The sequence below is a fragment of the Danio rerio genome, chromosome 6 (assembly GCF_049306965.1).
Source record: "Danio rerio strain Tuebingen ecotype United States chromosome 6, GRCz12tu, whole genome shotgun sequence".
NCBI classification, from domain to species: domain Eukaryota; kingdom Metazoa; phylum Chordata; class Actinopteri; order Cypriniformes; family Danionidae; genus Danio; species Danio rerio.
In genome coordinates this window covers 39,569,109-39,596,727 of record NC_133181.1, presented here as the reverse complement: position 1 = coordinate 39,596,727, position 27,619 = coordinate 39,569,109, and the positions used below count along the sequence as shown (strand labels likewise).

The window sequence follows — 27,619 nt, the reverse complement described above, 5'->3', positions numbered from 1 at the left end:
TTGATTTTAAATATACTGCTTGTAATTTTTTTTGTGAAAATAGAATTATAATAATATTTCATATATTGTGTATATTTATGATAATGCAATGTCAATATAATTATAGTTACAACAATTATACAATATTAGAAACTCTTTCAGTACATAGTAAGTCTAATAGAAGTTTATTTTAATTTAAAAGAATTTAATTCTAAATTCTAAAGCACTATTCTTTGGGAAAACAGCAATCCTAGACTACACAGTGAAGAGATTAAGCTTAAGTAATAATCAAATGCACTGCAAGAAGCTGAAACCAAACTCAAGAAAACAACTGAAAGAAATGTGAAATCTAAATTATATGTTTGATATAATTGTGATGAAATATAATAGTATAATTAAATAAATAAATATATATACATTTTATTACAGGATTGTGCCTTTAGATAAGCAACATGCTAACACCACACTGCCTTTAAATCACTTGAGTCAAGCTTTCTGTGTGTTTTCCCAGAGAACTGCTATTTATATGATGCATGGGGTTCCTGCTTGTGTAGAGCATTCCAAATCGGTCACTTACAAAGTCCTGTTTCAGTAGACAGTTGACAGCCTCACTAGGTTATGAAACAGAGCTTGTATCTCCAGTCAGAGAGGGGGAAAAATACTCAATGTCATTGTGTATGTTGACAGTAAACAAACAAAAAACAAAAGCAGTACTCACAGTTGACTGTGACTCTCACAGTTTTGGTATCAGGTGAAGCAATGTCGTTTTCAGCTCCGCACTCATAGTCTCCTGCTTGATCCCGAGAGATGCCTGTGATATTTAAATACTCCCCGCTTTCATACTTCCTGGCTGTGAACATAAAAAAAAAAAGCAAATTTTTTCAAAAAAGTTTTTCAGCAGCCATGTGTTAATTAATAACTAAAGGCTTAAAAGTACAAAGAAAAAATACGTAAAAGAAGTACTGTACATTCAACAAGAGAAATTAACAAAAAAGAATGATTGCTTTAAATGATGTTATTAATAGGATAAATAATGAGGTTCATTAAGGTAAGAAGTTTATTACTAACTTTAATCAAACTAACTCTCAAATAAAAAAAAAGATGTGTGAACCTGACTCATCCAATGTTTAGACTTTTATGCAGGAAATACATGCAAATGAGTGCATATTAAATTAAATAATGGCTGATTTGTATATTAAGTAACTTTTTCTTAATCATCTATTTCTTCTACTATCATATCATTATTTGTCCTTTTCCTGATTTCCCAACCTCCCCTCACCTCCTCGCTATTATCATTAACATTATTACTTCTACTTTTTTTAACATTAATATTATTATTATCTCCTCATTTTTTATAATAAGTATTTCTACCATTGTCATTATTCCAGTTGTTGTTGTTGTTGTAGTTGTTGTAATAGTAACAGTCACTGTAGTAGTTGTGATTGTAGTAGTAGTTGTGGTTGATGATAGTAGTAGTTGTAGTAGTATCAGTAGTAGTTGATGTAGTAATAGTAGAAGTAGTTGTTGTTGTTGGTGTAATATAGTATCAGTAGTAGTAGATGTTGTAGTAGCAGTTGTTGTTGTATTATTTAGTACTAGTAGTAGACATTGTGGTAGTAGTATCATTAGTAGTAGTCGTTGTTGTAGTAGAATCAGTAGTAGTAGACATTGTGGTATTAGTAGTCATTAGCCCCTTTCACACATACAGACCTTTCCGGAAAATTGCCGGCTATTTTCCGGAAAGAGAAGTTGTAACATTACCGGCAATTTGCCGGAATGCTGCGCTGTGTGAACGCAGAAGGAAGATTCCCGTAATAAGCGCGTGCACGTCTAGAACGTGCTGACGTGAGACGTCTGCTTTAGCCAATCACAACAGTCAGACGCATTTACGTCCGCGCGGTTTGTGAGGATAAAAGCCTTTGAATATTTTTCCAGACACATTTAGCTGCTAGAAGTTAGTCAGCTCACGTTTATATGTTCTTCTTAATGCCAACTGTGTAAATAATCATCGATGAGATGCTTATGATAAGCCGTTGTTTGTTTACCTTCAAGCTTTGCGTGGTGAATGATGACAGAATTTACCGGTATTTTGGAATGGATGTGTGAATGCTTATTTCCGGAAAATTTCCATAACGTCCTCGCCTGTGTGAACAGCGCTTTTTTGAATATACCGGTAAAGTCGTTCCGGAAATTTTCCAGATATTTACCGGTATCACTGTGTGAAAGGGGCTATTGTTATGGCTGTAGCATTAGTAATTTCTATGGTAGTAGTTGGTGTAGTACTTGTAATAATAATAATAATAATAATTATTATTATTATTATTATTATTATTATTATTATTATTATTATGATAATTATTATTGTTATTATTATTGCCATTACTACTACCATTACATTACTTACATGGTTGCCACTCCTTACCACTGATTGGTCTCTTTCTATCTATGTTTTATTTATATTGTTGATGTTTACTTCATTTAGTGAAGTTTATTTATAAATTAATTACGAGAAGATCACATGCTTTTGATTGCTTGCAGCTGTTCCCACATTATTCAGTTTATGATACACCAATCAGACGATTGCTAAGCCAATATAAATACCTTACGTTCCATATGCCAGCTATCTTCAATTTGAAGAATCCCCCCTTCCACCCCTACTCCTCCTCCTTTCCTAGATGGGTGGAACAGTGGCCCAGTGGTTAGCACTGTTGCCTCACAGCAAGAACGTCACTGGCTCTAGTCGTTACCAAGCCAGCCGGCGTTTCTGTGCGGAGTTTACACGTTCTCCCCGTGCTCACGTGGGTTTCCCCCGGGTTCCCTGGTTTCCTCTCACCATCCAAAAACATGCAACTTAAGTTAATTGATGAATCCAAATTGGCACCATAGACATGCTCCTAATAAGTAGTTATCTAAGAGCAATTACTATCTTTTCATTAGTTACAATAGCAGGGAACAGGATCTACCTGAGCTCAAACTCCCCTCTCGCCTTGCAAACGAGAGGGAGCCCCGGGCTAGAGGATCTTATGAGCTTAGGGCTCTCTCCCGGGACAGCATGCCAAACAAGCTTTATAATTAATTATCAGCGAAGAGTGAACTCTTGAATTGACTGTTATACATGTTGTTTTTGTTTATATGTATTCTCTTTGTGTGTGATCCCAATTTGTGTTCCTCTTGCATACTCTAATAAAAAAGGAGAAAAAAAAGTAATTTGAGAATTACATTTATTAAGGCGCTATATAAAAATATGTCATTGTTTTTATTATTATTATTGTTAATATTTTATTATTATTATTAATCCCATTTACCTGCAATGTCTTGCCATAATCCAATGGGAAGCATCTCCCCTGTGAGCCATATTCACACCGGGAGAAATCTTATTGGCAACAAATGCTGTGAGTAAATCAGAACTGTGCCAATATGACAAATATGTCTTGAGGTCCTTGAGTAATGAGAGGCAATATAGCTCAGCGTGAGTCATGCCATGCTTCTATTGGACTAAAAAGCTCCCCGGGTTCCCCAGACCAGGATCCAACCTGATTGTAATGTTCCTCAGCGAAACCTATTTATATCCCACTTTACAGTGAGGTGAATCTGTCTCATGGCACAGAGAGGTAAATCCTGCACTGGCATACGGATGTGGAGCGTCTCTGACTCAGCAAAAACGATTGCAGAGTGAAAAAAAGGCACAGAGAGCCATGCAAAAAATTAAAAATGAAGGAGGATGGAAGGGCTTTGGGAGTAGAATGTTTTGTAAAGCATCATAAAGCTTTGAGTTTCTATGTGAATAAAGATATAAAGCTCATAAAACTTTGGAAACCCTTGTGAGTGGTTAGCGCGTGGACTTATGGTGCAGTAGCACATCAGGGCGTCCCGAGTTCAAATCCCTGCTCGAGGACATTTCCCTTCCCTACACCCCTTCCTCTCTCTCTCTCTCTCTCTCTCTCTCTCTCTCTCTCTCTCTCTCTCTCTCTCCAACTTCGCTTTCTGTGTAAATACTGTCCAGTCTAAAAAAGGCCAAAACTAAATCTTTAAAAACAAAAATAATAATAATAAAAAAATTGTGCAGGGCATTAGCGCATCCATAATATATATATTTTTTGTTTTGACATAATGTATATTTAGTAGATATTCAGTATATGTATTTAGTATATATTTAGTATTGTGATGCACACACGTACATAAAAACAAAACTATGCAAAGATATTTTAATTATTGTATAATTTGTATCATATACATATTTATTTTATATATAAAAATAAGCATTTTCTCAAATATATGCCAGCATGTGTTTATTTATATAATAAATATAGACAGCAGACACATATACAACACATAAAATAAAGTAAATAAAAAAATGTATGTATTATTTGGTAAGGATATACAATTCTTAACCATTTGTGACAATGCATGGACCACAAAACCAGTTATACAGTAAGTGTCAATTTATTTTTAATATGAATAAATACGTTTTTCATTGATGTATGGTATGTTAGGATAGGATACTAATTGGCTGATATCTGTGGGTTCTAAAAATTTAAATGTTTCAAAAATTGCTTTAAAGTTATGCAAATTAGGGCTTAGCAATGAATTGTACTAATCAAGTTTTGAGTTGTTACATATTGCATATTGAACGTATAAAGCATCTTCATGGAACATGATCTTTATAATATTCTAATGATTTCGGCATGAAAAAAATCTATAATTTCGACACAATGTATTTTTGACACAAGTGAAACATAATATTTATGTTTTGTTCTTATAATGTTGTATGGGGTTAAAAATAATCATTATTTGACAATATACATGACCTGTGTTTGTGCAATTATCATGAGACTCAAGTATTTATAAAAGTTATACCTACTAATAAACTACTGCAAAATGGAAAATTGACCGTTCATTCACCTCAGGTTAATGCATGTATGTAATATGTATGCAGTATATATTGTCAAAATAAACAAAAAAAAAATGTATGCAATAATTGGTAAAAGTATATAATGTTTAACCATTTGTGACTATGCATAGAGCACAAAATCAGTAATACAGTAATTGTCAATTCATTGAGATTTGAACATCACCTTAAGATGTCTTCCATTGAATAATGTATGGCAGGGGTCACCAACATGGTGCCCGCGGGCACCAGGTAGCCTGCGAGGATCACATGTGTTGCCCACAGGCCTGTTCTAAAAATAGCTCACCATAGCACCACTTACCAGTAAGCTTTATCTAATATAGAAGAAATCATTTAAAATGTAAATATTTGCCGATATATATAAAAATAAAGTGTTGCACATTGATACATTAAATACAGGGTATTTCCTACCCTATTAAATAATTGTTGATAACTTTTGTGAGAATCATTAACATGATCAGTGTCTGCACATGGATGAATATCATTAATTATTACCAAAACATAAAGTATAATTAAAAGTAAATTGAGCAAATTTGTTATTTAAGAAGTGTTTATCAAACTGGTAGCCCTCCACATTAATCGGTACCCAAGAAGTAGCTCTCAGTTTCATAAAGGTTGGTGACCCCTGATGTATGGTATGTTAGTATAGGATACTACTAACTGGCTGATCTGGACTCTGTGGGTTCTAAAAATATAAATGTTGAGAAAACTGCCTTAAAGTTGTACAAATTAGGACTTAGCAATGGATTTTACTAATCAAATTTTGAGTTGTTATATATTTACAGTTGAGAATGTATAAAGCATCTTCATTGAACATGATCTTTATAATATTCTAACGATTTTGGCATGAAAGAAAAATCTATAATTTTGACGCAAGTGAAACATAATATTTATGTTTCGTTCTTTGGTCTAGGGTTAAAAATAACCATTATTACACATTATACATGATCTGTGTTTGGATAGTTATCATGGGACTCGAGTACCTAAAAGTTATACTTGTGCCATTGCTCAATTTATTTTCTTTAAAAGATACTTAACCTTTTTTCCATATATAACAAACTCATAGGACAGAATTTTGTTGATTAAAATAAACGTACGCCTACTAATAAACCATTGCAAAATGGAAAATTGATCTTTCATTCACCTCAGGTTAATGAATGCATGTAATATATATATGTACATATATACATATGTTTCCTACATCTGGCCTGTATTTGAGCAGTCATGAGTTATTAATTCAAAGGAATTCATTTAAATTCCATTCATTCCAATGGGGATATTTTTAATTCTTAGATTATACGTTCTTATAAACATCATGAAATACTCAATATTATAATTTTCTTTCATAAAATCTAAAGTAGCCATTACAATTTTTTTTTTTCAAAATAACACCTTTTTTAAAATGTTTAAGTGTATTTTGTTGCAGACCTAATGATGTACTTTGTCTTAACTAAGTCCAATGTAGAACATTTGTTAAGCTTAGATGTTGTTGTTCTTACAACACTTTATTAACTGGTGTTTTTACAGCCAATGGCAAACCAAAGTTTAAATAAACACAGTAAAATAATATCAAATAAAATGAAAAATTCCTGTTCAATCATTTGTGAAAGTTTGCTGATACTGAATACATATAATTATATATACTATTTTCTGGTAGATCCTATCTGTACAATTTCAAAACAGGGAGTAATGTCAAGCTTCAAACATTCACAAAGACAACTATGAAAAGCAAATATTTGAAAAATGGTTTAATGGACTTCATTTCAAACCTCCAGCAGCCAAATGCTTTGTATGTCAGTTTTAAAAATACACCGGCACAATAAAAGCTGAGGCCAATCTAAGGGCATCTGATTCATCCATATCAAACTATACTGGAGTTTGAGATCTGACTCAAACTAATAATTATTTCTCAAATCAAAATAATTATTTATCACAATCAAACATCGCTACTTGTGTTGTACACTTAAAGGGATGGTTCACACAAAAATGTAAATTCTGTCATCATTTACTTATCCTTTACTTGTTCCTTACTATTGAATGCAATTAAAGATATTGGTTTAAAGTGACAGTCATTGACTTCCTTAGTATTTTAGTTCCTACATAGATCTTAATGCCTGTTAGTTTTAATCATTCTTTAGAATATCTTGTTTTGCATTCAACAGAAGAACAAATTCAAACAGAACAAGTAGAGGCAATACAGTAAGTAAATAGTAATTTCACTCTTTTCCTTAAACTAAGTTATTGTTCTGACTAGCTGATCCAACACCGACAGCAATGCAAGTGCTCCAAGTTCAGATTATTCAGTCCTTGTGTAATATTTGCATAAATATGTGTGTGGTGCATGAAAACAATTACACCAGTATAGCAGGTAACAGTCTGAACAATTGAACAAAATGCCTTGCTTTGGGGTTATCAAGGAACTGACAAAGACGTGTATTTGAGCTGACAAGGTGCTATTTGGCTCCCAAAGCTTTACAAATGAATAGAGGAAAAGAGTAAAATAGCATAAATTGTATCAAATGTATTGATGCAAAACAACTCATATTCCATTGCACAAAGATGAAAAAGAGAGAATGGGACATCAGAGCAAAGAGAGTAAACATCATAGTATGAAATCAGAAAATATTGTTGTACCTACACAGCATAACATCTTACAGCCTTTCACAAAGTACACCAAAACAAAAAAAGATTAAAGTCAAGCAGTACGTTGTGTGCTTTTCTATTTTCTATTTAATTATTTGGTGTTTCAAAACATTAGACGCTACTGTAAACTGACAAACTATTATAATTATTTTTGTTCATTTAAATAAAAATTAAATAAATTAGTAATTAAGGTTAGATATAAAAAGAAATCAAACCAAAGCAAATGACAAAATTACAAACCTTTGACAAGAACACTTTTCTTTCAAATCACATTTTATTTTAAATCAAGCATCTTAAATTCCAAACTCATTACGGACACATTAAATCAATTCCGGACAATCTAGACAGGAAACAAAGACGTACTGTAAGTGTGTCTATTTCTGCACTAATTTTAAGGCTTCTGACAACTTATTTCACCTAAATTTAACAGATGAGAGAGGACAAGTTTTAACAAATAATGCAATTAACATATTTTTCACATTTTATCATTTTTTTAACTATAAAAAAGTTGCTTAATATTTTCAGTTAAGTCAAATGTATGTTACAACTCAATTCAACTTGTGTTTATTTATTATGTACGAATCAAATTATAAAGAATGATTAAGAGCTTGCATTTTTTTATTGCATCCTTTTCGCATGTTATTTTATTTATCTATTTTTTTAAGTGGTGAGAACATTCACTGGCAAAAATGTCCTCCCACACCACCAACTAATAAAGTAGCCTACTCAAGTTATTTTACCTTTTATGTAAAAATTAGGGAATAACTTATAACTTAATTTAATATTAATTAATAAAACATCCGTATTTCGTTAATAAAACAACACAATACTGCTTATAAATATTGTAGTTAAATATTGAATAATTTTAAATGCTTGAAACTGTATAACAGAAATTAAACGTTACATTTTTTAGAACTTCACAAATAGCCTAAATGGCACTTTACTAATCAGTAATAATATAAATAGTAATAATTATAAAAATATTAGCCTACCAGTAACAATATAAGTCAGATGTTTAAAAAAACAGCATAGGATTTCTCCTCCTTATGTTTTCTATTCATATTTTAAATTCTTTGCCAGAAAAACTAACATGTTGACTTTGTCCTAATTGGGATTATGATGTTTCCAGCAATACACATTCAGACGGTGTGCTTGTAGAGCAAATGCACAGATACTTTTTCACAACCGTGTAAGAGAAGGTTTCTTGCTTCTGTTCCTTATCTAAGTTTACTAAATATGTTGCTCCATTTCTCGTCACTGTCTTCCATTTATCACTTTCTCTTTTGTATCTGGCCATTTTTGGAAATGCCTCTGTGATACCTGGCTGACTAGCTGGGCGTTTGCGTTTAGAAGACAGGAGTTAATTATAAGTGGCTTTTTTCCCTCGTCGCCATCAATCGCCACTAGCTTGCATTACAAATCCAAAATGCTCCAGATTTAAAATTTTGTTTTCCAACTAGATTCATGGTTGAAGTTGAACTTGCTGAATCGCACCTAATGTTATATTCTAACAGAAATGTAATACTGAACATAGCGGTAATTTTTGTTTTAAAGTGCATGATGCCAGTGGCAACAGACCACCGCTGTGACGCGGTTGTCATGGTGACCATCCAGCCCTAGTTGTGCGTGAAAATCCCAGTAGATCAGCAGTTTTTGAAATATTTAAACCAGCCCATCTGGCACCAACAACCATGCCTAATCACAGTCACTTAAATCACCCTTCTTCCCCATTCTGATGCTCGGTTTGAACTGCAGCAGATCGTCTTGACCATGTCTACATGCATAAATCTATTAAGTTGCTGCCATGTGATTGGCTGATTAGAAGTTTGTGTTAACGAGCGGTTGGACAGGTGTACCTAATTTAGTGGCTGGAGAGTGTATATTAATTCAGCCTTCTAATTTACATTTTTCTAAACACTTTGTGCCTATTTGCCTTTTATCTCAAGAGAAGTTCAAATTAAAACAACAACAAAACTTTCAGTATGCAGTTTGTTACCTTCAAAGAAGCATTCATATAAAAAGACCTGCGCTGCATTTTGAATGAGAGCACAATGAGTAATTTGTTACTTTACATGTTAATTCCAGTACTCACTCACCAGTCTGCAGCAGCTATCAATCGACAACATTTATCTTTTTATTCTGTCACGGTAGTTTATCAATGACACATTATTCAGGCAAGCATAACATTGCCATAACTCCACAAAGCTTTCTTCCATTTCATGGAAGCAACACAGCCCTCTCTCTTTTATTTTTGCTATTTTTAAACCTGTGCATAGGAGAGATTACGCTCCTATTGGTCAACATCACCCATGTGACTGAACCCATTATGGGTGGCAGGGAAAAAGAATATAAGTGTGGCACAGTGGCTCAGTGGTTAGCACCGTTACCTCACAGTAAGTAGGTCGCTGGTTCGAGTGCCGGCGGGGCCAGCATTTGGCACTACTGTTTGGATTTTGCATGTGCTCCCCATGTTTGTGTGGGTTTCCTCCGGGTGGTAAAGGTGATTTTAATAGACGAAATTGTCATATTAGTGTGTATGAGAATGAGTGTGTATGGGTGTTTCCCAGTACTGGGTATTGCTGGAAGGACATCCGCTGCATAAAACATATGCTGAAATAGTTGGCAGTTCATTCCGCGATGGCAACCTCTGTAATAGAGACTAAGACGAAGGAAAATGAAAGAATGAATGTGTTAGAAATAAACCGATTTATTAATACAATTATAAAATAAATAAAAAAATATAAATACATACAAACACATGTAAAACAAACAAACTAATAAAAAAATATAATAATAATAATAAATAAAAAACGAATGAATGAATGAATGAATGAATGAATGAATAAATCAATAAATCAATCAATAAATAAATGACTAAAGAGCAGCCTGCACAATGTCCTCATCTTTCTAAGCTTGTTTTGTGGGTGTCAACAAGTGGAAAAAAGTCATGATGCATGTTCGACCCCTACACTCGTCATGCCTTCAAAGATGTCACTCAGGAAGGTGAACCCTTCAAAGGGATAAGGGCATATGGATTAGTCCTTCTGAACGGAAAGCATGTGACTGCTGCTGCTGTTGTGAAGCGGCACAGAAATGGCATCTGTTGTTGTGCACTATGACACAGTACATGAGAAGAAATTATTGAATATCTGACGACCATTTGTCAGAAAGTATTGCAAAATCGAGAAAAAAATCTGTATTCTGAATGGGCTATAAGTGAAAATGGCATTTTAATTGCGTTTTGGTCTAATTTTATATTAAGTGCCCTTCACTAATATGTACTTACGCTGAAATTATTGCTGTACTTATTGTGTAAACACAGTAATACATTATTATGATTAGATGATGATTTATATATGATTGATTGAATACAGTACATGCATGTAATCAATGACTGTAATTATTGTCTGTAATTGCATCTTTAATTACACTTTTGACAATCCTTTACAACAGAGATTCTCCACTAGTGGGCCATGGTCCACTAGTGGGCCTCAGAGATCCTGCAGGTGGGCTGCGAGAATTAAATTAACAGCAGCTATATATATATATCTAGGTGGGCCTTCAAAAAACGATCGGAGAAAGAAGTGGGCCCCAAGTAAAAAAAGGTTAACTATTAAACCCATAACTAGACTTAAACCCTTTCCTTAGATTTTTAGCCCATCATTGATTCTGTTTATTTAATTGTGTAAATGTGTGTTAATTTATATTTATTAAGTTTTTAAATAAATTTTAGTAATATTATTATTCAGTAATATGAATATATTCATATGCTTTATTTACAACACAGCTTGTAAAGCAATATTTTCTGTCTTTTTGTAGATATATTCCATGAGAGGCTTATTTTGTTTACCAAATAAAGAGGATCTAATTGTATTTGCATAGTAAACATTAAATAAAAGTTAAAAAAGTATTTAAAAGGTTAAAAAGTATTTCATACATTAAGGTTTTAGTTATGATACTCCCAAAATAATTCCGCATAAGTTTGCACATTTTTAACACAATTCTGTGCAGAAATAGCAAAAAATGTCCGCAGATTCCATCTGGCCCTACTCATAACCTACCCACCGCCAAACCTGTCCCTAACCCAGGGGTGTCCAAACTTTTTGGGCCGAGGGCCAGATGCAAAAAAACAAACGTTGTCGCGGGCCAAATTTTACATACATCACACAGACACGCATATATATATATATATATATATATATATATATATATATATATATATATATATATATATATATATATATATACACATATATATGTATATATATAAATACAGTTGAAGTCAGAATTGTTAGCCCCCCTAAATTATTAGCCCCCGTTTATTTTTTCCCCAATTTCTGTTTAACGGAGAGAAGATTTTTTTCAACCCATTTCTAAACATATTAGTTTTAGTAACTCATTTCTAATAACTGATTTATTTTCTCTTTGCCATGATGACAGTAAATAATATTTGACTAGATATTTTTAAGACACTTCTATACAGCTTAGTGACATTTAAAGGCTTAACTAGGTTAATCAAGTTAACTAGTCAAGTTAAGGTAATTAGGCAAGTTATTTTATAACAATGGTTTGTTCTGAAGACTTAAGGGGCTAATAATTTTGACCTTAAAATGGTTCATAAAAAATTTAAACCGCTTTTTATTCTAGCCGAAATAAAACAAAAGTCTTTCTCCAAAAGAAAAAATATTATCAGACATACTGTAAAAATGTCCTTTCTCTGTTAAACATCATTTGGGAAATATTTTAAAAAGAAGAAATAAATCAAAGAGGGGCTAATAATTCAGACTTCAACTGTGTGTAGATAGACAGACAGACAGACAGACAGACAGACAGACAGACAGACAGACAGACAGATAGACAGATAGACAGATAGACAGATAGATAGATAGATAGATAGATAGATAGATAGATAGATAGATAGATAGATAGATAGATAGATAGATAGATAGATAGATCATAACAAGATCTGCTGCTTAATTGAATGCATGTAATAGCGACACCCGGTGGTTATTTATTGAATTACGTTCATTTTTGTATAGCGGGCCAGATTCTATTGGTATTTATAAAAAGCCTCGCGGGCCGCCACAAAACTGATTGCGGGCCGCAGATGGCCCGCGGGCCGTAGTTTAGACACGCCTGCCCTAACCCATACCAGCATCCCACCTTAAGAACAGCAGAAGTGTTCTGCAATACATTAAGATCACTGTAAATATAGTGTATTTGTTTTGAAGCAAGTACATAGTAGGTCACTTAGGCCATTATTATGAATTTTTACATCAAACAAGCATATGTTTTGTTACATTCATAATGGCGTTTGTGTTTTACCATCATACTTTAACTTTTTAAAAACACATTAGCATAAAAAAAAAACAATAAATTTTGCTATTTGTAATCCATAATGATAACTCCAGTAACAGTCCCACAACATACTTCCACATCTGAAACTTGATGACATTTGAAAACCCTATCAGAAAAGTCTAGTGGTTGAATTAGCTTTGACTGTGTTTAGTATAGTGTTAATGTTGTTTTCGTATGTTTGCATACAGTTGATGAAAATGACCACTGTGTAAATGCACAGTAGAGGTACGATCTTATTGCCACTTTATTATGTTATCATAACATGATATATGCCTTCAGTCATATCCTGAAGATAAATCCCCACAAATAATGCAACTTTAATAACTACAGTACAGCAGTTGCGATCGTCGACCTCATATGAAGAAAGAGCTCGCGATGACATATGATGACATGTGCAGGTGTTGTAGTTGCAGCCCGATTTCTTATCGGCTAAATTTTGAAGCCCTTCCCCTTCACACTCTGTTGCAAAGGCCAAGGGAAAGGGGTAGGGGTACAAAATTAGAATTGGGATTGGGCCTTAATATAAAGTGAGACCTCCATTTTATCTACTTACTGTCATACAACAATGAGAGGATTTGGGACTATGCAGAAGCTTTTGTAACAAGCCTGCTCAAAAACTATTGTCTCTGATTGGCCATTGCTTTAAGCATCCATGTAACTGGCTACCATACTCAATGCTGCAAAAGATCATGATAAATACAAACTAAAACACACACACACACACACACACACGTGAGCGCGTGCACACACTAAAACGAATACGCTACTACAACCCAATTTTTGCTTAAGTGCTTTCAAGTACATTCTGCATGTTTGTTTAGCCATTTTCTTATGTCCTTGAATACATGTGTCTGAAACTCAAGTACTTCCAAGAAGCTTGAGCAATCTGAAAACGCATTAAAAATAAAAAAAAGAAGAAAGCTATTTCAATAATACTTTAATAGCATATAAATAATGCTACAATAAGGCACTGGATTGATTCACAATATGCCAAACCAAGTGAGATTTATTTTAAATAAAAATAGCATGCGCATAATTTCATACAAATATTTCACACAAAGCTGTTTTTAATGATAATATAAAAGATATTATGACAAGGTGCTAAAATACCTAAGTGAACTTGATGAAAACTGATTTCAAACGCCTACTAGAAGTGACCTTGAGTCCATTTAGCTAAATGTAATTATAAAAATAACACAAAAGCGCTGTTTTTGAAAATAATAAAAAATTATTAATTTACAAACCCCTCTTGGCTTCTTCTTTTAGATCAAATGAAATGAAAACCACATTTAACTGCATCAAAACAATGTAGTTTAAGTACACAGCAAATGACAATCATCAGGCTAATAAAAAAAAAAAGAGTCATTGGGTAACAAAATGAACAAACATTGACTTCAACCTCCCATATTTCTTCCTCCAGCTAAAAACCAGAGGGATCTTTATCAGTGATTAACTCACTCCATAATTCCCTTAGTTCACTGATTTATTTTCTTTTTCCTAACAGAGACTTCACAACGAACCATCATTTATCTTACTGATTACACCAAAAGAGGAAATTACCAAGCTTTAGTGACATTTAATAAAGAATGGATCCCTTTGTGAAATCAACCTCGGTTACATCAACCAACTTGTTTGCTATACTCCCCCCCCCCCCCCCCCCAAAAAAAAAAAAAAAAAAAACAACAGGTTCATTATTGATAAGTACCCCTGTATACATTTCTGAAGAGCACAAAATACATCCCAGGAATTACGTTTTTTGCATTTTTTGTTTCCATAAATATAAATAAATTATAATAGAAACAATACTTCTAAACATAATAATAAATAATATTCTTTATATAAATATAAATATTTGACATTGGACACACAATTTAAGATTCATTTTTTGTTTTTATTAGTTTCAATTTTTAGCAGTTTAACAGTGATCTAAGTAATAATTGATAGGTTTATAACAGGGGTTACCAATCCTGGTCCTGGAGGGCTGGTGTCTCTGCAGGGTTTAGCTCCATCTTGCCTCAGCACACCTGCCTGGATGTTTCTAGTATGACTAGTAAGACCTTGATTAGCTTGTTCAGGTGTGTTTGATTAGGGTTAGAGGTAAAATCTGCAGGACACCGGCCCTCCAGGAACAAGTTTAGTGACCACTGGTTTATACAGTACTTTGTACTTCAACATGGGGACAAATCCACAAACCGCCACTAGATGGCACCAATAACTCGGTTTGGCGCTCTTGTGTCCACAGAAGATACATTTCCCTGTTATTTTGTCTACTCTTTATTCCACATCATTAATAAACTACTAGTCAGTCAACAACTCGAACTATTTTAAGACATTAAATCGTTTAAAGGCCTTAAAATATTAAGTCCAGTTAGATTGAACAGCTTAATATACTTTAGCATTTCACCCTGAAAAAATATCATACATCACTAGAAAGAGTTTATCACTTTCACTTTCCCTTTCCCTCAGTGTAGTCCTTGCTTTTTAATAGTTTTAATTAATAATAAAATATATTTTTTATAATTTTGTAATAGCCTATCATCAAAATATTCAGGTGATAAATTTGAAGTGCCCGGCTGTAGCACTTGATTAATGTCACAATAACAGATGATTTGCAGAGGATAATAACAAATGTGTGTCCTGGGTTTATTTACAACATACATAGAGCGCACGTGGTCGTGGCATGCAAATGTGAGAGCGGAAGAAGTGTGCACAGCCGCACACACATTTAAAACTATTTTATGATCAGCGGCTTCGTCATACACGCACATTGTAGACTACACAATATCATATACAGTTGAAGTAAGAATTATTAGCCCCCCTAAATTATCAACCTCATTGTTTTAATTTCTGTTTAACGGAGAGAAGATTTTTTAACACATTTCTAAACATAATAGTTTTAAAAACTCATTTCTAATAACTGATTATTTTATCTTTGTTATGATTATAGTAAATAATATTTTACTTGATATTTTTCAAGACACTTCTATACAGCTTAAAGTGACATTTAAAGACTTCAGTAGGTTAATTAGGTTAACAAGGCAGGTTAGGGTAATTAGGCAAGTTATTGTATAAAGATAGTTTGTTGAGTTGACTATCGAAAGAAAAATTACCTTAAAGGGACTAATAATTTTGTCCCTAAAATAGTTTTAAAAGAAATTAAAAACTGCTTTTATTCTAGTCGAAATAAAACAAATAAGACTTTCTCTAGAAGAAAAAATATTATCAGACATAATGTGAAAATTTCCTTACTCTGTTAAACATAATTTGGAACATGTTTAAAAAAGACAAAAAATAAATAAATCAAAGGCGGGCTAATTGTCCTTTGTGTACACAATGATAAACACTGAAAGCAAACCCTCAGGTCATCTGCTTTGATGTTTGATGACGATGAACCTCACAATGCCACCGTCCCCGCCCCCTCCGCAAAAAAATAAAAAATAAAAATAAAAATTGGATTTGAGCAAATTACAATCGCCCCAGTGAGGTTGGACAATACGGAAATATGTACAGAACAATCACAACCCTGCAGAAGCTCTCATATCACCCTGTAGCATTCGATTTAAAAACAAAATGCAGCCATACATACTCTGGCTACATAATTCGCGCTCTCCAGAAAAGTAAACAGGGGTACATTTTCACACTGAGCCTGTGTTGGAAAAAAAACACACACACACAGGAGCGTTTTTAAGGCTCACGGCGCACTGACTGCATGCCAGAAATGCATCCAGACGTAAACTTGCCCCTTAACATCTGCAATTTCCAACCGCCTCCCGATTTGTCGAGAGTTGTTTGGAAAGCTCAAGAGAGACTCCGCTGTAGCCTCTGGGAAATGTCACTCCAACCAAATTAGCCAAATCATAGCAAGGTTAATCTAGGATTCCACATTGCTCTGTGTTAAGTGCAGTCGCAGTAAGCACTTTCCCGCATTGTGTGGAGAGCACAAAGTACATTTCCTTGAGGTCTGCCTGCTGCTGATATGATGAGCGCTGGTGAAGAATACATTATGGGCGAAGGTGGCAGCTCTCTGTACCATCTCTACCGTTAACCCGCGAGAGAAAACTGCGGCAGGCCGAATGTTGCATTATGAGAGGCTTCCCCCAGGCATTCATTGAGTTGTCAGCAACGAACCATCAACCATCATTCAACCGGCACACATATTCACTCGCGCACACACAAGCCTGAAACCGCCTCCGCTTTTCCATTCCCGGTATCTCACCTTAACCCCCGATAGCCTCCTCATTGTCCCAAAAGTGCCCCGAAACAATTGCTGAATATCTGTCCGAGCAATTTTTAAGAGCCGGTCGTTGTATTGAAACCATTTGCCGATGTTTAGACAGACTGTCAGTGCCGAGTACGGAGCTATTGTTCGGGGAAACAATAAACCAGAGTAAAGACAATTTTGGAAGGCAGAAGCACGAACAAAGGATTGACAAAGGACAATTGAACGCTTCACTGTAGCCTTATCATATGAGGAGGAGAGAAAAAAAAATCAAATCTGAAGTGTTATAGTCAGCTATTTGAAAGGTCAGAGTTCCTTATATCCCGAGGCCTTAAATCACAATGGAAAAAGCTTATGAAAGCATGTTTGGGATCAAGCGTGCTGGGGCAGGCTGGATGGAGAGCGTGAGGCCGCCCTGTACACAGTTTAGGATCTGTCTTCATCTAGCCCAAAGCATTCCAAATCGTGTCTATGTGGCAATAAGTATTATAATACAGAGTGCGATTTAAAGCATAGACAAGCGCTCATTTAATGCTCTTCAACATCTGCAAGAGAGAGTGTGAAGTGTGGTTGTAGCACACACACGTGTTTCTGAAATTGTATTATTGACAGCATCTAAAACATAAGCATTAACAGCTTAAGGAACATTCACACGCAAGGAAGATGGTGATAAAAACGTTGAACTGTTTAAAATTCAAAAGAACAGCAGAGTCCACGCCGCTATAAAACGATAACAACATAGGAACAATATCATTGAAATGGCTCTCGGAGTGATTTTTTTCCAGCTGGTTAATGATAAAAAACATTGATAGGCAGCCAAGTTGAATTCACTCTGCTTGAAAGAGCTTGAGGGTTTAGTGCTAACTGCTGTGCAGAGTTAGAATAAACAGAAAACATGCACTGTAGATGATCTTATAGTTATAGTTTGTTATGTAAATTGAATCAGTGAATATTTTATCAGCTTGATTTTATTGTATTTAGGTCTAAAACCTCAATATATGATCAATAAAGTCACATTAACTTTGCATAAAATTATCTTGGGATTATATTAGATTCATTCAATTTAAAATAATTCATCACTGATAAGATTTACCAAAGACACCGTAAAATAATAATATTAATAATTTATATACCAAAATACACCTAACAAAGGTCTTGTCACCTATCCAAGTGAGAATTGCGATTTTTCTTTGCCTAAAAATAAAGATCACGATTTTCTCACGATTCTGTAGCTATAAAACAAAGGTTAATATGAGTGGGCTTTTATTATTGTTATTCTCAAACATGTAGTAAAACAGCAATAGGCGTTATGTAGCTGTACTGTTGGTTAAAATGCTAAATATTGTATAGACTTGGAATGGTGGACTTGAACAGAATTTAGATTTGTCCTGGTCATTAATGCTGATGATAATTCTGATGTTGAATTATTGTGTTTGAGACATGCTTACAATCTGTCATTTTCTGCTTAAAATCTGTCACTGTTGTGATCTTCGTGAATACAGAAGACTGGGTGGGTATTTTTAAATTTCGGGCGGGTTTTGGATACTTTTTGGGCTGGAATCAGTCAGCTCCATCTGGCAACACTGTGTGCGCATTCGGTTTCATTTTCACTGCTATGAGCGGTTCACTTCCTGCACGGCTCCCAAACGATCACTCTGTGCCACAAAGTGAATATTATTTAAAACTTTATTACCAGTCATACACAGCCTATGCAGGTTCTGTTCACTAAAGTAAACTTCATTCAGAGGGGCGTGTTTGCACGCCCTCCGTAACAGCTGACGGTCAACTCGCATCGCATGTAATTCGCAGATGATCCCTACAACTGCGTGCATGAATATCCGGTGAATATCAAACCTAAAACCAACTTTATCGAGCTAATTTAGCTGTTTTTCATAGATTTTAGTACTAACAAGATGTTAACGTCACAGGACCTAATACAGTATACAATACGACTTCATCAAAAGGTCTACCGTACTAACGCTGCAGTTTTTGTGCCCATCGAAAAAGCCAGCGACTCCGGCTGTGGGACGGATGATTGACGGTTGGTTATCTTGTGTCCTCTGTTCCTCTTGCTGTACTAATCCAGCAGCTGCTTTACGTAAAAGTTGACTAACAGTTTTTGCCATTTTACTTCTGTCATATACACATTAGCAACTCACGCTGTCCCATCCATCAAAACCGTGCTTCTGCCCTCAAGCTCTGTGAAAGCCCTCAACATCACTTGAATACGCCCCTCCCACTGATTAGCATAGGCTTTGCACACAGGTTGAAGTTGAAAATAAAATTGAAAATAAAAACTGAAATAAAAAAGGGTCAATAAAAGTAAATCTTAAATTTACATTTTATTTTTAATTGTGTCACTATAACAGCGTGAACATTAATAACTAGCTTCATTTTAATTATTGATTTGACAGGGACAGGGATGTGTTGTAACAGTGAAAATTAAAATTAAATAATTTCATTTCATTTTCAATTTTGGCAGATATTTTGAAAAACAGTGTCTTAAAATTAAATTGTTGATCTGTTTTTCACTTTAATTTCCAATGTTTATTTAATTTATTTAAAATTGCCAGGATTTACCTTCTATACAGAAAAGCATGTTGAATAAAGATACAATATCTTTACCTTTTAGAGACAAAAGAAAATGATTTCACTCATATTTGTTTACATTTTTGAAATTTTTAATTAACAGAACAATGTTACTTTTCCACATATATTCACATTTTACATTATGTTAGTACATCCAAGTTATCCTAAAACCTAAATGTAAATCTTGTAACCATAATTATGAGATCAAACTACTCAATCAACCAACATTCATGACAAATACTTCATTTGAACTAAACCTTTGAATGAGATGAAAATCTGCCCTTTATGTCCATTAAAGTCAGAGGTATTGAGGAGGTCTAAAATGCATAATGTCTTTAATAGACCCTTTAGAGTAATTACCCTGTATGTTTATATCGATGAACTATATGCTAAGCAATAATTAACAGCACAGACATCAACGGTCCGATGTCACACAAAAAAAAAAAAAAAAAAAACAATGAGGCAATTAAATCCAGTGGCTCTATGCTCCTGCAGGGTCATTCAAAGACTACTGGAAATCACAGCTACTGTAATTACAGCTCTGCACTATTACCACAGTGCTGCCATATGTGCACCAAATACTGTGTTACACTTAATGGTATAGAATGATAAACTCAATCAGAACATATTGGCTTGCCCAATGACAAAAACAACAACAAATAAATAATAAAAAAACAACCATTTAGTTAATATACAGTGGATTTCAAAATTTAAGAATAATTTATTCATTCACTCATTTTCTCTTTGGCTTAGTCAGGGGTCGCCACAGAGGAATGAACCGCCAACTTATCCAGCATATGTTTCAAGCAGCGGATGCCTTTCCAGCTGTAACCCATCATTGGGAAACACCCATACACACACATACTCTATGGACAATTTAGTTTACCTATGGCGCATGCCTTTAGACTTGTGGGGGAAACCGGAGCACTTGGAGGAAACCCATGTGAACATGCGGAGAACATGCAAACTCTAAACAGAAATGCCAACTGACCCAGCCAAGGCTCAAACCAACGACCTTCTTGCTTGGAGTCAACAGCGTTACCCACTGTGCCACCGCACTGCCCGTGAATAACTTATGGTGATTATTATTTTTTTCAGAAATTATGTCTTCAACATTTAAAATTTGAAAGAATTATAGTTTTGTTTTACAAAATAGTGAAAACACAAAAGTTAGACTAGCAGTTAAATACTTTAAATGGAAGGTATCTGAAAGTGTAATTTGTAATCAGTGTCAAATACATCATTTATTTATGCATTCATTCATGCATTCACTCACAGTTTTTGACTGTGCTTCAAACATATTTGCAACTCATAAAATATGGTTAGAAACTGCTAATTTATAACTCATTATTCATATTTACATGTACAGTGGATTTCAAAATTTGAGAATACTTTATAATTATTATTATTTTTCAGAAATAATGCTGTCTTAATCGTTCAAAAAATATTTAAAACATTACAGTTATTACAACTTTTTTTTACAAAATAGTCCTTAATTAAGTAATTTTTGTTTTTATTTTAAACATTTCAATGGTTTGTAGTATTACAACTAACAGATACACATTGTGTACTTACAGCAATGATTCTAGAAAGACTTTGTTCAGCAGGTCCCAAGACGATTGCAAATAAAAATGCAGATTTTAATCCAAGTGATGTGGCAGGACAGTGCAGGACTCGTTTGCATGAAAGTTCTTAACCAAAATATCCCCCAGTTTAAAGGTTAAGGGTACCCTTAATAAAAGTTGGGTTGCAAGAACAAACCAAAAAAATAAATGAAAAAACAAGAAAAAAAATCAACTTAAGTAATCTAAAGCTGCCATTAAATATTTCCTTTTAGTCTTTAGTAACAATTTCCTCCCAAAACATTCTAATCAGCTCCCTTAAACGAACAAATGATACTCAAAATGCAAGCATTCTCAACCCCCCCAAAAAAGTTTTAGATAAAAGACTCACAGGATTGTAGATAAATAACTTAATAAAACCATTTAATAAATAAGCTAATATATACATGTCCGCGCAGGAGTGCATATGAAATTTCACTGCAGCTTCGAAAGACTCTACATAATCCCAGCCTAGTTTTATAGGTCCCCCAAACATAATGTCGAGATAGACTATGTAATTTCCCTCAAGCATACACTGGCACAAGTAGTTTCCGTAATACTGGTTTATTTGGTGGCTTTTTCCCTAAATCCACTGTGAAAACTAAACAATAAATACAAAACAAATGAACTTAATACAAACCAAAGCATATATAAACAAACAAACAAACTTAGGGAACGTCTCGACTCGCTTAACGAAAACAAAATGGCACAGATGATGTGCACTGCAGAGCTCGTTTTAAAGCATTCGCGGTTTGTTATAATCTGTTTACGTAACTATGGCAACTGCGTTGCATGTTGGTGTTTGTTGCCAGAAACTACAGTGAAACGCTTAGAAAAAAGGCACTTAGGTAAAAGTGACAGATAAGAAGTTTGTTGCAACGCTCTTAATGAAATCCCTTACCTCCGGGATTTTTCCCCCTCAGGGACACCGTTAAGTAAAATTACTGAAGGACTTTCAGGCAAGCAGGCACAGGTGTCGAGTGTAAATGACGTCACTTGCAGCGGAAGCGCGGTTGCCCGAGAGTGCAAGTGCAAATATGCAGCCAGACTCTAATGAGCGAAATATGTAAGCAGGTAAAGAGGTACATTTTGCTAGCAGTTTTTGTTTTGGCAAATTGAGACTGTTCTTTCCAGGACTCGAAACATGAATTATTCAGCGGTCAACTCCACTTTGCATCCCAAGTCCATCACCATATGTGCCGAGCTATACTGAGCAAACTGGCGACACTAGAAAAATTGTCCACATGGAGGTCAGTGGTCAGCAGTAGCTTGAAAAGGAACAGAAGCTGTCTGCGACATACCTGCATCATACCGCTCCATATAATTCGTTTTACACACATATTAAGGCAGACATACCTCTGGGTACATATTTCGCGGTCTCCAGAAATGTAGACAGGTGTATGTATTAACAATGAGTCAGTGTAGGAAATATGTTTAAAAACTGCTCAGATATAACTCTATCTCACTAAGCAATGGCCTAAAAGTTTTGTAGTTAGCATATAAATTCCTGATCATATCACTGAAATTATTTAAAAATACTTTTAAAAAAAAGATTCTTTATTAGTACATAATAATAATAATAATAATTCCTTACATTTATATATCGCTTTTCTGGGCACTCAAAGCGCTTTACATAGTGGGGGGAATCACCTCATCTACCACCAGTGTGCAGCATCCACCTGGATGACGCGACGGCAGCCATTTTGCGCCAGACCGCACACCACACACCAGCTGATTGGTGGAGAGGAGACAGTGATGCAGCCAATTGAATATGGGGATGGTTAGGAGGCCATGATGGACAAAGGCCAGTGGGCAGATTTGGCCAGGATGCCGGGGTTAAACCCCTACTCTTTTCGAAGGACATCCTGGGATTTTTAACGACCACAGAGAGTCAGGACCTCGGTTTAACGTCTCATCCGAAAGACGGCGCTCACTGAGCAGTATAGCGTCCCCGTCACTATACTGGGGCATTAGGACCCACACAGACCGCAGGTTGGGCACCCCCTGCTGGCCTCACTAACACCACTTCCGGCAGCAACCTAGCTTTCCCATGTGGTCTCCCATCCAGGTACTGACCGGGCACAGCCCTGCTTAGCTTCAGTGGGCAACCATGTGAGAGTTGCAGAGAGCTAGCTGCCGGCATCACAACCTTCAGTAGCAGAAGCTGTAAAATCTGTAAAGTTTCTATTGTCACTGGCTCTCGCTCATTGTCATCTCCTCTCCCCACGCAGATGTTAATTAGCCTGAAGAAGAATAGCTCAGACAAATGACTTTTCGGTCTCATTTGGGCCAGACTGAATCTTCCGACCAAAAGTCAAAGTTCACCAATATATTCAGGATGGTTGTCAGCATGAAACTTTTAATAATTATTGAAGCACATCTCGTCCGGTTTCTAATGTTTCTACAATTTGAAGCATCCTAGCTTTCATAAGTAGTGGTTTTCATGGCTCTTCAGTCTTTTGATCAGAATCTCAAAAAGCAATTCAATCACAAAATACACAGGAGAATTAAATAAATACGGCTGCCCATAGATAAGTGCGGCTGACTTTAATAAAAATTCACAACCACTCCAAAATACTGCTGTGCGCTGAATTTTTGATTCGCTTTGAAAAAGGGCCAAAATCTTTCGCTTTAAACTTTGGAAGGTAAAGATGAGGTTGATGTATTCTAGAGTTATGCTATAACTTAATATAAATGAAAAGAAATTGGTGAGAACAACAGCAAAAGGAGTGATAATTGATTGAAATCCTTTCCTGAAACTCTTGGTTGCATCACCATAACATTCTGAACCTCTAAACCAGCACACAGAACAACTAGTACACACTACAGTGTTTTCAGGTTGCTGTGAAATTGTTTCTAACATACTGCAATATATTCGCACTCACCTGAAGGGCTGATGTGTCTCCAAGAGATTTTGGGCTCTGGTTTCCCACTGGCTGCGCAGATGAGTGAAACGTTGCTGCCTTCGTTTACCGTAATGTCCGATGAAATGTCATAGATTTTGGGGGGAACTGTGAAACAAAACAGCAACAGTTAGACACACAAAGCTGCAAATGAGCTCAGGGCCAAAAAGCCTGGATTTAGAAAGTCAAGCATGTGGACAACAACAAGAGCCAGTGTAGCTGCAAGTAGCAATTATACCAGTCCAAACCCAATCCCACTTTATTCCGATAAAGTCATAGGTCTGTCCCCTGTATTTTAAAAGAATAAGTGTTATTTCTCCTTTATTTACACTGTCTATTGGTTGTCTAACGCATAGATGGTAATTCTACATATATGTGCCAAATTTAAAAATAAAGGTTTCATTATAACAAACTGAAATAGGCCCACTCAAGCAATTTCGATTTAAATGCCAAATTATTTCTGATAATTATTAACATTTGGAAGACATCAAATTTTCTTCCACTGCTTCATACTGACAGGGTGAAAAAAATCCTACAATTAGCTCACAAGTATAATTATAGAGTCTAAGTGTAATTTGATTTGAATGAATGATCATATGGATATGCATAGTCTATGAGCCAAGAAGCGTAATGGTGTAAAATATTCCATCAAACAGACCTAAAACTCACCAAAACCATCCATTTTTTAAACGATTTAAAAAATATTTTGGTAACACTTCAGTTGAAGGGGGTGTTCATGAGACCATAATGATGATGATATGAATATGAATGAGATTTTATGCATGCTCATTCGCTCAGTTAGCTCATTTTACAGTTTTTCCAACTGCTTACACACAAAATCTTTTCATGTCACACAAATTTTGAAACCTCTTACTCAAAATCCAAAACTACACCCCAAATATCCAAAACCAATAAGCTATTTCTCAGCCTTGAACTACACACAAATCTCTACCTAAACACAAAAATCTAAGCTACTTGCTTTCCTTTTTCCAAACACAACCAATCAAAATGTTACACTTATTCATCAGATCACACAGACACACTGTTCAAATGTGGAAACACTATTTTCTTAACTGATCACTAACCAATCACTGCTTTACTGTAGTACAGGCTTATAAATAGGTCGAAAGTGACAAGACACCAGTCTGTTCTGGTCCAAAACTGGACCTACCGCCATATTCATATCCCCTATTCACTTTTTCTAAATCTTTAATTATTCTAGAAAAGAATATAGGAATTTTTTTTAGGCTGGCTCTGCAAAGTAATGTAATGTAATGTAATGTGTATTTATATAGCGCATTTAATGTGTATGTCCATACACACAAAGCGCTTCACAATCATGAGGGGGGGGGTCTCTCCACACCACCACCGGTGTGCAGCATCCACTTGGATGATGCGACGGCAGCCACAGGACAACGGTGTCAGTGCGCTCACCACACACCAGCTATTGGTGGAGTGGAGAGACAGTGATATGGCCAATTCGGTGGAAGGGGATGATTGGGAGGCCATGATCGTAAGGGCCGATAGAGGGACTTTGACCAGGACACCGGGGTTACACCCCTGCTCTTTCACGAGAAGTGCCATGGGATTTTTAATGAGAGTCAGGACCTCGGTTTTAACGTCTCATCCGAAAGACGGCGCTCACTGACAGTGTAGTGTCCCCTTCACTTTTACTGGGGCATTAGGACTCATGCAGACCACAGGTTGAGCGCCCCCTGCTGGCCTCACTAACACCACTTCCAACAGCAACCTAGTGTTCCCTAGTGGTCTCCCATCCAGGTACTAACCAGGCTCAGCCCTGCTTAGCTTCAGTGAGTAGCCGGTCTTGGGCTGCAGGGTGATATGGCTGTGGCCAAGTGTATGATGGTCAACCTTACAGTATGTTCACATGAGGCTTCTCTGGATGCTTTTTCCTTTTTTTTTTTTTTTTTAATGGCGACCCTGTTTTGAAAACATGTGTTAGCAGTTGGAAAAAAACTGTAAATATAAAGATGACATAAAGATGTCTTTTTTATGACAGCTTGACATTATCAAAACAGCATAACTAGTCATAAATCTGTCATAGACATGAGGCCTTATGTCATGAAGCCATTATAACAGTGAACTTTATGACAGGGTCATTGATAGTTTCTTGACCTTAACTACAGACATACAAATTGAATTAAACATTAGAATTAGTGGTGTAACGCATCACAAATCTTACGTATCGGTCACATTACGGTTTTTAGTCACAGATCAGACCATTTTTTAAATCAGCCAAAAAGGGAGGAGACAAATGTAATTTGCTTTCCATTTATTACAAAAACAGCACTTCAAGAAACTTTTGGTTTTAACATGCAGAACTTTTTGTTAATAAATCTAAATAGTAAAATATTCAGTACTGTGAAAAACTTACTGTTACTACTACTGTTGTTAATAACGCTAATGTATAATGTATACATTAATGTATAAAACTAATTTGTACAACCCATATTTATTTTTATTCTCATTTTCAATAAACGGTTCAGTTATTCACTCATAAAACTTTATGTTTCATTGCTTGACGTGTCATTTTTGAAGAATTATTCAGTGCCATATTTCTGAGGGCTGGTTGTTGCCACCTACTGTTTAAGTAACATAATTGCTGCCTACAACTTTCCTTTTTGAGTCTCAAGTTAAATGCATATGACTGTGAATATAATCTTTACCATAAACATCAGTGATTTGATCTAAACTATAAACTGTTATCCCAGTACTTCTGTGTTATTTGAGTGATTGTAACTTCATAACTAACTCCAAAGACCAAAGACTGAATCTATTTCTTGATTTTTGCATTTTTCGAACACAGATTACAATAGATCACAATAAATATGGGCAAATCGCCATCATTTATAATTTATGTTGTGTGGGTGTTGAGATCCCAAATTTTAATGATTAATCGTGCAGCTTCCACTGAATGCATTAATGCAGGATAAACAAGTAATGAAAGGAAACACCTTCAATAACCTAAGAAGCTCACCAAATCCTGAATAATCTACCACAACTTCTTTAGCCCTCATTATATTGAAAGCCTAAATGCTTTCATACATGTGATTTGAAGCCCATGAGAGGCGGTCTTTCTGGGATCATTACAAATTTAGGATCAATCTACAAGAAAAAAAATGAATAATCCACAGGTCATGTGTGTTTCGTGGGTTGTGGTCCTACAAATCACAGATCAACCGTGATCCATTATACCCCTAGTTAGAATATTATTAAATTATTTGACAAAAAAAAAATTAAAAATCATTTGTTCCACTATAAAAAAGTTGGAAAAATATTTATGACACAATAATTATGGCCTCACACATGACCATTATGTTTATGACAGATTTATGACAAGATATATTGTCTTGCTAATGTCATGACAAAGACACTGACAGATTTTGTTGTCTTCAAA

The 27,619-nt window shown here is 35.1% G+C and overlaps 1 protein-coding gene across 12 annotated transcripts in view; it reads right to left on the bottom strand.

The window, feature by feature from the left end:
• Window positions 1-27,619, bottom strand: part of negr1 (neuronal growth regulator 1) — a 349,508-nt gene that overhangs the window by 253,591 nt on the left and 68,298 nt on the right. For all 12 annotated transcript variants that reach the window (XR_012407321.1, XR_012407318.1, XR_011015800.2 and 9 more), the window contains 2 exon segments: window positions 24,184-24,309; window positions 698-829 (listed from right to left, as the gene is read on the bottom strand). Coding sequence is in view for 3 of the 12 variants with exons in the window: in XM_009302511.4 (XP_009300786.1) it covers window positions 698-829; window positions 24,184-24,309 (258 nt within the window). In the remaining 9 variants the exon portion in view is untranslated.